We start from the raw sequence: 13,861 nt of genomic DNA on the forward strand, positions 1-13,861 counted from the left end.
AACATGTAATGTGTGGAGCTTTCCTTTAATCATACCATACCTAATTTTTTTTGACAACAGTTATGGAAACTTGTACACTATAGTTTTACTTGAGAAAAAGTGAAACCAAACTTAAGTAATAATAGTGATCTCTACAGAGGAATGACGAAGGCAAATGGTAAATCTTAATTGACACACATCTGTGTGTATGTGTATATCTACTAGGAGTAAACATCTAAAAGTAAATATGCAATCAAGGACGACATAATGTCCACGTTATTGAATTCTGGCGGCGATTTTCAGCACGTTATCAAGCAGTCCAACACAAGGCCACTCAAAGGAAATGACCACTTTATAGGATAAAGATAAGTACCGTAGATATTCATTGTAAAAAAAGATAATGCAATTTCAAAATAATGCCAAATTATATTTAGCTACAGATATTTTTGAAGTTTTGAAGAAATCTTGTCTGGTTTAACATAAAGAACAATATAAATTACATCTTTGCAATAGATAGTAATTATAGTATTTTTTTTGTCTTTAAAAGAAAAGAGGAATATAGAGGTTCCCCTTACTTTCAAGATTTCAGTTTGATGGCAAAAATTATTCAATGTATAATTTACAGGTATGGATGGTGTGTTTGTAGTTCACTGTATTGGGTCAGTGTTTTTGCTTAGATTTAGGAAGACTGGTAAATAGTTTGGAAACCTTGGTATCTTTCTGCTGCCTCCTAATAGGATTACAATAGTGTACAAAGGAGAATCCCCCATGATTTGGGAACCTTAGTAAACTTCACCCGGGTACCGCTGCCCTCAACTAAAACATAGTGGGTAGGTTCATTGCATTGCAATTTCATTTCATATCATTTCACCCTGCTCTCAGTCCTTCACTACAGCCTCAGTGTAATAATGCATTCACTTGAGTACTAAATGGCTGGCCACTTTATACTGACCAGAGTGTTCTGAACAAACCTGGAAACATATCTCAACTGAACTAAACAATGCTAATTTTTCAAAGATGTATGTAGACTGGCTGCCAGCATGTTTTGTTTGTAAGCACTGGAATGCTTCTAAATGCCTGTTTACATGATTTATTAAAATACTACCCTCAATATGGAATGTGGACTTGCTGTGTGTAATAAATGAAAATATCCACGCCAACTGTAATCTACGTCAGGCAAAACTTGTATAAATATTCGACAAATACACAATACCATGGCTGTTGGGTAGCTTACTAATGTTTCTAAAGAACTGTGAAACGTTCTATTAATGTACTTCCTGGAATCTGCTGACTAGCTTAGTCTGCCCAACAGCAAGATCCAGGGATCCATTTGCAATGACTGCTTTTGAAAATGCACAGTACATAATATACTGACATTAGGCACAAATAAGTGATTTGGTCAAGGTACAATTAGCAGCTTGGGTATTAACAATAACCACAAATAGCCTCATGGGACAGAGCGAGGACAGTAATTACGATTGATGGATTCAAATTATGAAACAAAACAGCAACTGTGTACATATGTACAGTATAGGAGACTTTGTTCTGTGGATTTGAATTGCTTTCAGGTAATGATAACTTTAGGGTTCATCACCACTGAAAAATCAACTTTCATAGAAAGCTGTTTCTATGTTAAATCCAACACTGTCTGAAAATTCTAGAAAATATCTATAATGAAATTAACAAAATGTTTTCCTTTCTTTGGTTTCAAAGACAAGATTTTCAAAAAAATCCCAGTTTGAAAGGCATTTCAGATGACAGTGTGTTCATGTAGTGACATCGCAGTACCATGCATGAACATTAACTAAATCTTCATTTATGCCTTGGGATTCAAACAAAAATCATGCCAAACCCTTGTGTGCAACGAAGGATCTTGTGGTTTTTTTTTTTTGCAACTGCATTACCAGAACTAATGCACTCACTGACGAACTCTTAAGTCGTTTCACCCAACCATTAACAGATAGCATAGTTTGAACTTAGAGAAACTGGCAATGAAAATGTTAGCACTGTGATAAAGCCTTCAAAAGTCATATTTCACAGAACATTCCAAGGTCTCTGTTGTATCACAATTATGCATGCTGCCAATGGTTAAATAAAACATATCTCTATGTTCATGTGGAGTTGGAAAAATCAAGCAGCATTCTGAAGGTTTGGACGTCTCATCAGAATCTATTTATCAGTCTCTCTTCTTCTGTATCTGATGATGGGATTGTCCGGCGTGTGAATCATGGTGGTGGTGTTCACTTCAGGAAAGTGACCGTCGACTAATTCCAACTCATACTTCCTCAGCAGCACTGACCAGATGGTCTTGATTTGGACGTAGGCGAAGTTCTCCCCGATGCAACGGTGACGTCCTGAAATAAGACGCAGCAATATGTTAAATTTGTTTTGCAACTTTGCCTCCATTAGACAAAATTTGTGCCAGAGAAAGGCATATATGCACAGAGAGAGCAGAATTATTCAAGTAAATCTGATCAATCTAAAAAAAAATACTCACCGGCACCAAATGGGATGTAGGAGAATTTCTCACTATTAGAGGCGGACTCTTCTAAGAACCTGTGAATAGAAAATAAACTTTGGCATTGAGAAATCTATGGAATAGCAAATTCTAAAAAGTGTGTGTGTGTTATATCTTTGTCATAGCCTAGATTCCTTTTCCGTCCGCTTGCCTCCGTACCTCCGTCCCCGTGGGGACGGAGGTACGGAGGCAAGCGGACGGAAAAGGAATCTAGGCTATCTTTGTCAATGCTATCATTTGGACTGAAAATTAATGGTTTATGCAAAAAAAGTAATTTTTCATAATTTTCTCTTGAAAGGATTATGTTGAATGTCTGTTCATCCGAGCATGTAACTTTTGGTGCATACATGTGACACTTCAGTCCACAATAACCTGAGTAAGGCACTCGTACTGTATGCAGCCTTTTCTTAGCAGTATAAAGGGTGATAGGATTCATAGAAGTACAAAGGCCTGATGATTCATTCCTGACAAAGGGGGAACATATTGAACCAAGAAATTGGAAAACCCTGCAAGTTCTGAAACATTGATGGTTATCAAATAAAATACGCTCATTTGCAGATGGACATTCATGAACAGAATTAGAAAGCCTGTGCACTGACATCTGACAGCAGGGCAACATGAGAAGTAATCACAGATCCTAAACTTCAACTTTTGCTCAAACTTCAATCAAGCAAACATTCAACAATTTTGGCCGCTTTCTCTATGGGGAAGATAAAATTCCCAATTTTCACAAAACTAAGCCTGGTGAAAACTTTATTTACTCCAATAAGCTTCAAGATGAGCCCCAACACGTGGTAGGCCAAAGAATATAATTGTAAAAGTTACAGAGTCTTGAATATCTGTCCCGTGGCACACTCTTCCTTATTAAAGGCGCATAGCATTGTACAGCAGACAGCACAAACAGACAAATTGCAATCTCACCTATCAGGATAGAAATGTCTACATCTAGGTCCCCATTTGTCTTCTATTCTCTGATTGACAGGGGGTGACACACATATCTGGTGACCTGGCGGAATAGTATACTCTTTGAATCTCTGAAAGGTAAATAAAAATATTCAGAGTCAAACAAAAGATTTCTCATCTACAACAAATTCTTCTGTAATTTTCTATGTTAAAAGTGATCACTTTACTGATATGGTAACAAAATTTTGATTCTTCAGGGTTATACTACAATAACTGACTCACCTGAGGGGTCTTACACATTCTCATCATGGTCATGATTGGTGGCCTAAGTCGCAATGTCTCCTTGAGACATCGGTCAAGAGTATCCATCTTCTTTAGCTTTAAGAAGATAGGATATCAAATTACCTTGCTATCGCTGGAAGCATGTAATGTTCTCTCAATGTAAGTATCTTTTCCATCCTCTCTGGTTTTATTAGAGGTGCTCAATATTGGCATTAAGTGATTAAAAGTTACACTGAATGCTTGGAATAGTATCATTTAGTAACTGGGTGATAGCAGACTTTTACTAATGCCCCGCAATCTTTCTCATCTCAATCAACTTTACAACTTTCAGCAAAGCGTTCAAGGTATAGCAAGGATATGGAAAAGCTTATAGTTTCACGGCAGGTATAAAATTCCAGAAAACTTAAGTGTTCCAGGAAACTCAGTACTTTGACATCAGTGAGGGAGTATATGGTAAGTCCTTGCGGCGTATTTCAACAGAGTAACATTGTACTTGAATTATACGTATGTCTTCTGATACAGACAACTATTTGCAAACTGACAGAAGAGAAATTTTACCTCATCATAGTCTATTTGAGGAAGATCTTCTCCACACACTCTCACTTGTTCTTCATAACAGGAATCCTGTCAAAGGATGGAGACAAAATGATGACTGCAAACATCACAACAACATTGTCTAGAGAGTGTTACCAGACTTAGGGGCAAACCCCTATACATATGTATGCATATCCAAACAACAGATGTGATCTCAGAGTAATATATATATATATATATATATATATATATATATATATATATATATATTATATATATATATATATATATATATATATATATATATATATATATATATATATATATATATATATATATATATATATATATATATAATGAAAAAAAATGATATTCACAATGTGCACAGAGATACTGATCATGTTAATACCTTTGTTTTAATTATGGAATGATATACCAAGCCACCATAACAACTTTTGACATGATTCTCAAATGTTTTTTAAAACAAAATTTATTCGTAGATGTCTACATATGTCATGAGTTCATGTCTTTCGGAAGATGAATAAAAGTGAGTTTAACCCTTCAAGTGCTATAATTTTTCCCACCAAAATTTAAGTATAACATTTTACCAATGTTTATGAAATTTTCTGTGATTTTTCTGATATTATTGGTCTGAAGGGACATTACATTTCATTGGCTAGAGCTTTATATTGAAATTTTGGCAAAAATCTGAAAAAATTTACTGGGGTATATTTTATAATTAGGAGACAGAAATTGACTTTGGCACTCACTGTCATACATTCACTGTAGAAACCGCCATTGAAGATATACAAAATGTTGAAATTGTTGGAATTTTATACCTGGATTTGTTTGTTTTTGGCCAGGAAGAAACCCAACCAAGCACTTGTGGTGGATGATGTGTGCTGCCCTGCCATCAACAATCCAATTAACATTCCTGAGATCTCATCATCACTCAAATTCCGACCACTCCTGTAATGTCACAAAAAAATATAAAATTTCAAGCTTATTTGTCTGAATCTATTCAATATTATGATGGAGGCAGCAAAAGGAATGAAAGAACTTGAGCAAAACCAAGAGTTCTGGAGGGGGTTTTTGCAGGCCCTCTTAAACTACTGTAATAATGGAATGAATCGATGGTAGTGGATAAAATACACGACAAAAGGGGAAAACATCATGAGAGATGAAATCAGTGTTTGAATCATTCGTGATCTACTTCATTTTCTTTTCAACTGTTGACTGTTTGCTTTATGTGTGTTCATCAGTGCTCAATTGCCATTTCTCGCTACATCACCATTGCAATGCTGTTTCTCGTTTTACCTTGAATGGATTATGTACAGTGGCAATGATAGCTTAACTTACTACGCAACAAGCTGACAGTCCAATGAAATCTAATAATTCATCTGTCGATGTAAAAATAGATCCTCAGTGTTTGGTTTACAACTTTGGAAGGGGCAATGAAAATTGGAATCTTTAAAACTTTCCAAAGATTTAAAATTCAAAATGGCTGTGTAAATGATAATCATCCACATGATGATCTTGTATTTAAATTTTCTTATCTCAATTCCCCCTTTGGGCTGTTGACACTTCAATACAAGATGAAAGAATCCGCTTTCATTGTACTTTTGTTGGGAGCTGAGAGATAGTAAAGTTCCAAGTTCCAGAGGTTCAAATTAATGATCATGTATAATATCGGAATTCCCACTGGCGTATCCAGACAAATAGCAACCTGGAAAATTGCTATTGGGGTTCCCAAATCAATGTTGATATTGTCAAACCTGAGACAAAACACTGATCCATACAATTGATTGGATCTATGTAGCATATACACCAACAGCTAATATGTTTGTGATATTTTGCGGATTGAACGTACTTGTAGGTTGATTCTAGCAATGTTTGCAGCATATCCTCATCTGGTTCATCCGATTCTCTCCTTTTGCCAATTGCCTGGAACAAAACAAAAAGAGCAAGAGATGATATTGGTATGACATCAGTTGAGCAGCCGGCACTCCAAAATGATTTATTAGGATGATGCCTTTCTGATACAGACCCATGTCTTGTTCATGTAACATACAGTACAAGATAACAGATGATGTTAGATAAGATATATCTACAGCTGCACTGCCAGCTGGACTTGTGGTTAGAAATTACTGTCTGGGGCAAAGGCAATAAAATAATTGTGTAAAAAAAGTTGGCTGCAAAGCAGTACTGTATGTTTACAGTTCATTGTATATCACAAAATTTGATTAATGCTCATTGCCTATCCAGGAATAAGCACAAGAAGAAAGCGGATAAACATTGTCTTTAAAATATTTTTGATGATTATTGGATTGTATAGCAACAAAACTGTAATTTTCCTGAGGGAAATTTTAACTGATATCATTCAGAGCCAGACAGTACTAATATTTAGCCATTATTTATGGGGAGAAAGAGACCAGTTTGCTAACTTGGGAAGTGAATTAATTTTTGCTCTTACCCTAAAAAATGTCAAACTTTCACAAGAATAAAGTAATTATTTACTAAAGTCCGTTTAAGAACTTCATTGAGAAGAACATTGGAGGAAAAACAATACATCACTCTGATCCCAGACTGTTATTTGCAAGAAGCAGCCATCAGAGAGTGTGACTTGACTTGGTAAAGGAAAATGGCTTCTTCATGGGCTTTTATAATTAAAGTATGCACTATTGGTACACACATTGATTATAATTATGTACCAACAGATTTGTATATGCGACTGGAGAGGGGAGGGGGGCACACTTTAGAAGCTTATGAATGTTGCATAACCGCAAAGTTTCCAGTACAACATTGCGGTGTCCCCATGATTCCTGAACCCAGACATCGAGATCAGGGCAGTGTCTGCAGATGAAGGTTCGGGTTTTGATTGGTCGAGAGAAATCATCAGACATCAGTCGGCACACTGGACTTCGAACTGCGGTGCTCCTATACAGAAGCATGCGGCAGGATTTTGTAAAAAATTAATCACTCATACAGTGCATGTGATGTCCTGGACTTTGTTCTTACATTGTGAATCACACTAGGTATATGTGAGCACGCATTTATGATGCTATTTATGGAATCGATGTATCATCAAATTTTATTTGGATGTCTGCCAGAGGATAACACATGGGAGGTATAGAGGATTCTTAGCAAAGTGGGTATGGAGCTATGAAATTGAACAGCTTGGATTCCAATGTCTCCAAGTAGTGAACAAGTTACACATTTAGCAAAATGGATAATATTACACTTCATGCAAATCAGCAAACAGGACTTGGCTGCACAGTAAACCAGCACATCCTGTGTACAGCATCTGTGATTTGCCATGTGTCGATTAACTCAGAGCTAGGAATTAAGTCAATCTGATCTTTTAGCTTGTATCATTTTAGATACGATGAGAAGATATCCAGTTGATATTTCAAGTTAACACTGAAGAGCAGTGTTATTTTGTATTCAAATTTAAGATAATTCAGAAATGAAATGGTTAAGGAAGAAAAAAATTCTATCGTTCCAAAAGCAAAACTGATTATCTCACAGAAACACACACCTTTCTCCTTATTTCATGCTGAAATGACCAAATATTATATTTTCACACAATGATCAATTTTGTATAATAAATATGTCAATAGTTCAAGGTTTATAATTGTAAACTTATGATTTATTTACTAATCAGGGCTTATAGTAATGTGTAAACAAATGTGTGGGTCAATACGACATTGATAAGATAAGACCTGTGTGTGTGTATGAATGGCAGGTGGGCAGTGGAAGGAGAGGTTTTGTGTGGAAATATGAGAATCACCTTGTAGAATATTTGTTTCATCTCTCTGTGAGCTTTATCCCTCTTGATGAAACTTGGGAATGGAATCCACCCTGGAAAGAGCCATGCCAGGTATGAGAATCCACCATCCAGATCTGTATACAGCTGAGCCACCCTTTCATTCAGTACAGAACGAATTTCCTTACCTGTGAAGAACAAAACGAAGGCTCGTTTCAACACACAATTTTGAGGAAATAAGCACATCTGATGTTTACTCAGAATAATTTCTGATTTTTTTGACAAGGTGGTTATTTTAAAATTTATACATCAAGTATTGATATCAATGACATAAAGTGAATCCAATTTCTTATTCTTTGATTTGATTTGATTCCGATCCAAATTATGATGTACAATAATAAGTGGCCAGCTGACGATTGATCCTCTCAATCCAACCAACCAAACACTAGGTGGCGCTGCTTTGATATGACTGCAACAACTAAAAGCACATCAGAAATATATGCTGGCAATGAAAATAAATGCACTATTTTGTTGAAATAACAGGATAAAAACTGGAAATGTCATGGTATTGATGTCGTATTTCTCAGCTCTAACAAAGAGTGCTTGACCCTTGAAACAATGGCTCCAAAGTTCACTACCAATTAATACAGATACAATATAAAGTACATGTGGCTTATGTAAGCACATGACCTAGTAAGGACTGAACCATGGTGTTCAGGTCCAAAGAGCGACAGGTAAAGTACCTTCTTATCAAAGCTCAATCGTGACTCACATCGAGTCACTTACATCTATGAGCAAACTGATTTGAATAAATAATGTACGAAAGAAATTGAAGTGAGTGATATTTAATTCCTTTGAATTCTGACATCTAGTTTTTCACAACATTTATATAATCATCATGTTCTCGAGTTTGGTTGAAAGATTTCAAAATCACAGGTGTAGGCCACAGTCTAAGCCTTATACATTTTTCAATGAAGGATGGGATCTTTTAACATCATATTCAGGCATACATTTTTCTGGCGGGTCTGAGTTTTACTCAAGAAAATAAGAAGAAAATCATTTTTAAATTACACAAACAAAATAAGCTATTTCTCAGCTCTTTGTCAGTTTTAAATTTCTGCTATTTATACTACAGACAGATGATTTAAGCAAAATGAAGCACAGAATAGACTTGGATTAAATTATGTGAACCATGGATTATAATTTATATCTGATCCATAAATTCCATGATCTCTATGACCAGCCAGACCTAGCCAGACAGAAAACGGGTGACTGGGTTAATGATTTTCATAACCCTGAATTACAAGTAACAGGTCACACAATATGTGTCAACATTACATTCTGCACATGTCCCTGCTGCATGTCTCATGTTTCAAGTTCCACATGATTGTCACTCAATATGTCTCTATAAAAACTCTTTATTTCCACAGAAGCTGCGCACAGTACATCACATTTTAATCAATAACAGTGTGATGGGACAGTTCATAAAGAATAGTAAGTCTGATCATCCCTGTGGAGTAATTTATTTGCTTGTTTTTAGAATCTTCTCACAATTAAATAAATAGACATATAGTATTTTGCACATAGTGTTAAATTGATATGCACCAAAGCTAAAATGTAGCATCAGTTTTTCCAATTTAAAAAATCTTTTGGAGCAGAAGATTTGTACAAATTTTTTCCCAATTCTGCAACTCAGCACATTTACATCATTCCACATTTGGAAATTATGTTATCTCCTTGCATTATTATGTAATTCCCTTTCATAAAGATCAAAGTTCTTACGGTCAGCTTCCTTGGTTGCTGTTTCCAATGGTTGCTGAGGTACAGACTGTCTCAAGTGTCGCACCATGGCGCTAAATTCAGAGTTTAACTCCCCAATACCAACCCTTTTTTCTGAACTCCTTGAAAGCCAATTTGGGAATTTCATGAATTTTCCTTGAGTCAGCCAAACACAAGTAATACACAAGTAATTTATCTATAGTGTGAATTTATCTTATTAGTCAAAGAGCGTAATTTATATAAGTAGCTTTGATGCCATACTGATTGCAAAAACCACCTAGATAAAGGAAAACGTCAATAAAAATTGTACAAATGTACTTACCGTGTAGACATCGACTTGCAGTCAAAATTATAAGTTCTGATAAGGCAACGAACAGATCTAGTGAAATAAAGCAAAGGTTAATAAATTTTTACGTTACTGATTTACTGAAAGAGTCAAGGAATTCCTTGGGATAATTACAAACCCAAATTAACTCTGGTTTAAGGACTGCACGGAAACATGCATCTAATCATAGCTTACTTTAAACTTCCATTTATACACAAACTGCATGAAAAATTAAAGGTGTGTATGAATTGAAAACCATACAAAATACAGTTTTACTATGGCAATAGTTTCAACTTTCATTATCACAGTGAATGTGACCCTCATTTGCATTTTACACCTGCATGTCTGTTAAGAGAGACAATGTGCAGACCAATACTGTTAGTAGGACAGGGCGTTTAGTGGAAAATTTTGCACTCTGTCTAATTTAAATATTCAAATTTATTTGCAATGAGCAGTACGTGACACCCACTGTAACTAGGGTCAAATGAAAGCCAAATAGCTGACTGGCATATTGGCACATACTCAAATTTCATATGACACTGGCTAACTTATTATTAATGTGACGTACATGTACTGCAACGGCTGACATCACTACAATTGACAGTTACTGAAATGACAGCTTTGCCATGCCACAATGTTTGCAATACAAACATGTATCAGAACACTTCCTTTACAAATATGTCTGTTCTTCATATTGCATTTGAGCATGATGGTTTAAGAATCATCTTAATCCTCATGGAAAGGCTCTCCAAGTTAGACAGACCATCCGATGCATACACAAACATATGTGCATGTGATAATAATGATACATTCTCATCTGTTTCTGACAAAATGTGCATTTTCTATGACAATAAGATGTAGGATATTCTTGTCAGAATGTCATTTTCAAAGCTTTTGATCCTCAAATGTCTTTTTGTTAAATATTTGTGCATGCGTACATATTTGCGATATATCAGTCTGATTATTTGCACATTAACAAACGCAAATTACGCAGTATTTGTAATAGTGAAACATTTCTAAGAAAACACTGACAGTATTTTAAGATAATGATGTGGACAGTACTACTGACCAAAGTAATTTAGTCAATAAAAATCTGCAACATACGATGCATGTGATTTGTACACATATCTTCTATACTTTGTAAAACAAACAGTTGTACATCATATATATATTTACAAAAACTTCATGAATAGTAATGAGATGAAGTCACACTTACTCCTTTCCCCACTATCTCCCCATCGTTCAAAATACTCTTCAGTCTCTTGCTCTATCAGTGGTACATGCTTTCTGAATCTCGCTATGTTCAGCCCAGTTTTAAACATCTTCTTCTGTTCCAAGAAAATCTGTGAAAAAAAGCACAGAGAGTGTGTACGATGTGAACCCAAAGGTATGAATAAATTCAATCAGTTTTCATACTTTCATGCCGCCATATATGAGAAATGAGACCACAGATTATATGGTACAACCTGTACTATGTAATCCGCTATGGAAGAAATATTACCAATACAACCTGAGAAATGATTTGACTCTTATAAATTTCATTTTGTTTTGATCATCATTATAATTATTTTTATGCAATGATAACAATAAAACCATCAAGCATCCATCAACACAGCAACATTTCTCACACAATTTGAAAGAACACTTCTGTTCTCTTTTAACCCTTTGGCTGCCAGATAGTATCACTATCCCATCAGCCAAGTCAGTAAAAAGCAGTATTGAGCCAAAACCAAAATGTATTTTCACTCATTTGGCTTGGTCTGTTGTAGAAACTTTAGTTTGTGAAAATCATATTTACAGTATCTACGTTTTCAGGGACATTCCAATGTTCAATTTTTTATTAAAATGCATCATATGCGACATGTTGTACTTTACAACTTTCAACCAACTTGACCTGATGGTTCAAATATGAACTTTTCAGAATAAGGGTTTTAAATCCTGGCTGGCTGAAAGTTCTCTTTCTAAAACCATTGATCAATTTTGTTATTGAAAATTCAATATCATGGCAGAAATTTGGTTTCAAATTCTTCTTGATACATTAGATTAATAAACAAATAACAAATGTTTGTTCTATCGATTACCTTGCCTGCATTCATAACTTTTGATACATAACCACAAAATGATCTGCTTTCTCCATTTACTACACTGGAAATCTTCCCTTCAAACAAACACACTTACTGGATTTGGAACATCATATGCGACACCTTTACCAAAGACAGGTGTCACAAGTCTGGAATACACTTCTTCAGCATTCAGGTCCTCATTCTTACTGTTGAAGAAGATACTGCTGGATTCTGGACCAACTAGGTAAGTAAAGGTCTTGCCAGCCATGGTGAAACTGAACACTGGACCATACTTGGGGAAAAAATAACAGGGATAAAAATTCAAACATCACCTGAAGTAAATCATCATAAATATGAATCTTGTACATAGTCTGCTGGCAGTGTTTACAAAATCATGCCATGATCAGAAAATAAAATTTAACTTAGACTACAATTCAAACATAAATGCATCTACATTTAAATCCTACAGCTTTATACAGATTTATTCAAAAGACCGGTTGTGACTCGACCACTTCACTAACACGGCTTTGAGTTTGTATTTGAAAATTAAAACTAGAATTGAAAGTTTTTTCATGATGAAACGAAACCATGGCATTGTGCCCTACTGAAGCTTGTGTACATCATTGTTCCATTTCAAAATCCACCCAAAATTTCTGGTGCTGTGAATTTACACAGAAAGCGGCACAGATGATGAATACAACATGGTCATACATTATGTTGCTTTTATACATTTATTTGTGAAACTTCTTTAGTTGGTTAGGTACCATCAAAATTGCAAATTATTTCTTTATCACTCTAAACCATAATGATGGTTAATTTTCTGATGTGCAGTACATTTTACACTTTTTAGCTACATAATGAATTCGTGAGCACAGAACATGAGCTCTGTTTTAGAAATGCATGATAAACCTTTTTTGTAATAATTTGTACTTACCTTAATATATGCATTTTCAAGGAAGTCCAATGGGCTCTTATTGAATGCTATTGCCTGACCCAAAAATGGGATTTTTGATGAAATATAGGGTGGATATTTCTGAAAAAAGAACGTTTCATGTTAGTTCAAAGCTAACAGCATATAATTTAGCGGAACTTGAAATTCAAGTTTATTAAATGTATGCAGCACGGTATTGTAGGAATATATTTCGAAACTGTGATGTTGTTCTGGGCAACTGCAAAAATTAATATTTCAGTAACATTAAGCAATCACTGTACTGGTGTTGAACGAAGATAAAAAAGGCACAAATAGCACTAATTAACTGCACATTTTACATTAATCGAAAATTTACAAATGGTTCCACTTACCTCTTCACTTTTTGTCCTAATTTCGAAATATCCCATTAATCTTTTGATCACGTACGTGACAATTATCAAGAACGTTGCTGTGTACAACACCATCGTCGTGGTGCTGGTTTCTTTCCATTTCCCGACGGCTCCTTCGACGAGCGTGCTTCCAGCTTGTCCGAGAAGCATTTTGTCGGTAAACTTCAGCTAACAATATTTTCCCTGTCAATGGAAAATTTTTTGACAGAAATGGCGAGACTGTAATTGTTAATGTTATAGCTGGGAATGTGTAGCAGACGGTGCCTTGCAACCGCTTGGCAAATGTTATCTGTCGACGCGAGGTCAAAGGTTATCAAATAAGATCGTCTGCGGTTTTGCACGTTATCATCAAAATTGAATTATAAAAAAGCTCACTCGGATTTTTGCCCGTA

General features: G+C 35.3%; 1 protein-coding gene across 1 annotated transcript; it reads right to left on the bottom strand.

Annotated features, from left to right (window-relative positions):
• On the bottom strand, positions 1–13,762 carry LOC139140619 (lanosterol 14-alpha demethylase-like). Its single transcript, XM_070709981.1, has 13 exons — positions 13,452–13,762; positions 13,084–13,182; positions 12,265–12,441; positions 11,303–11,429; positions 10,084–10,140; positions 8,007–8,170; positions 6,087–6,160; positions 5,056–5,185; positions 4,241–4,306; positions 3,683–3,778; positions 3,419–3,531; positions 2,477–2,535; positions 1–2,333 (listed from the first exon to the last, which is right to left on the bottom strand). The coding sequence occupies exons 1-13, from the start codon at positions 13,617–13,619 to the stop codon at positions 2,149–2,151; spliced, it is 1,515 nt and encodes a 504-aa protein (XP_070566082.1). The 5' UTR covers positions 13,620–13,762; the 3' UTR covers positions 1–2,148.
• Positions 13,763–13,861: the final 99 nt, after the last annotated feature.

The sequence above is a fragment of the Ptychodera flava genome, chromosome 9 (assembly GCF_041260155.1).
Source record: "Ptychodera flava strain L36383 chromosome 9, AS_Pfla_20210202, whole genome shotgun sequence".
NCBI lineage: Eukaryota > Metazoa > Hemichordata > Enteropneusta > Ptychoderidae > Ptychodera > Ptychodera flava.

Bases quoted from the DNA above. Each gene is read 5' to 3' on its own strand.
- LOC139140619 (XM_070709981.1), bottom strand. From the start codon at position 13,619: ATGCTTCTCGGACAAGCTGGAAGCACGCTCGTCGAAGGAGCCGTCGGG. The intron at 10,141-11,302 runs GTAAGTGTGACT...TTATTTCACTAG, and splicing joins GGGAGATAGTGGGGAAAGGA to ATCTGTTCGTTGCCTTATCA. The intron at 4,307-5,055 runs GTATAAAATTCC...ATCCTTTGACAG, and splicing joins CCAAAAACAAACAAATCCAG to GATTCCTGTTATGAAGAACA.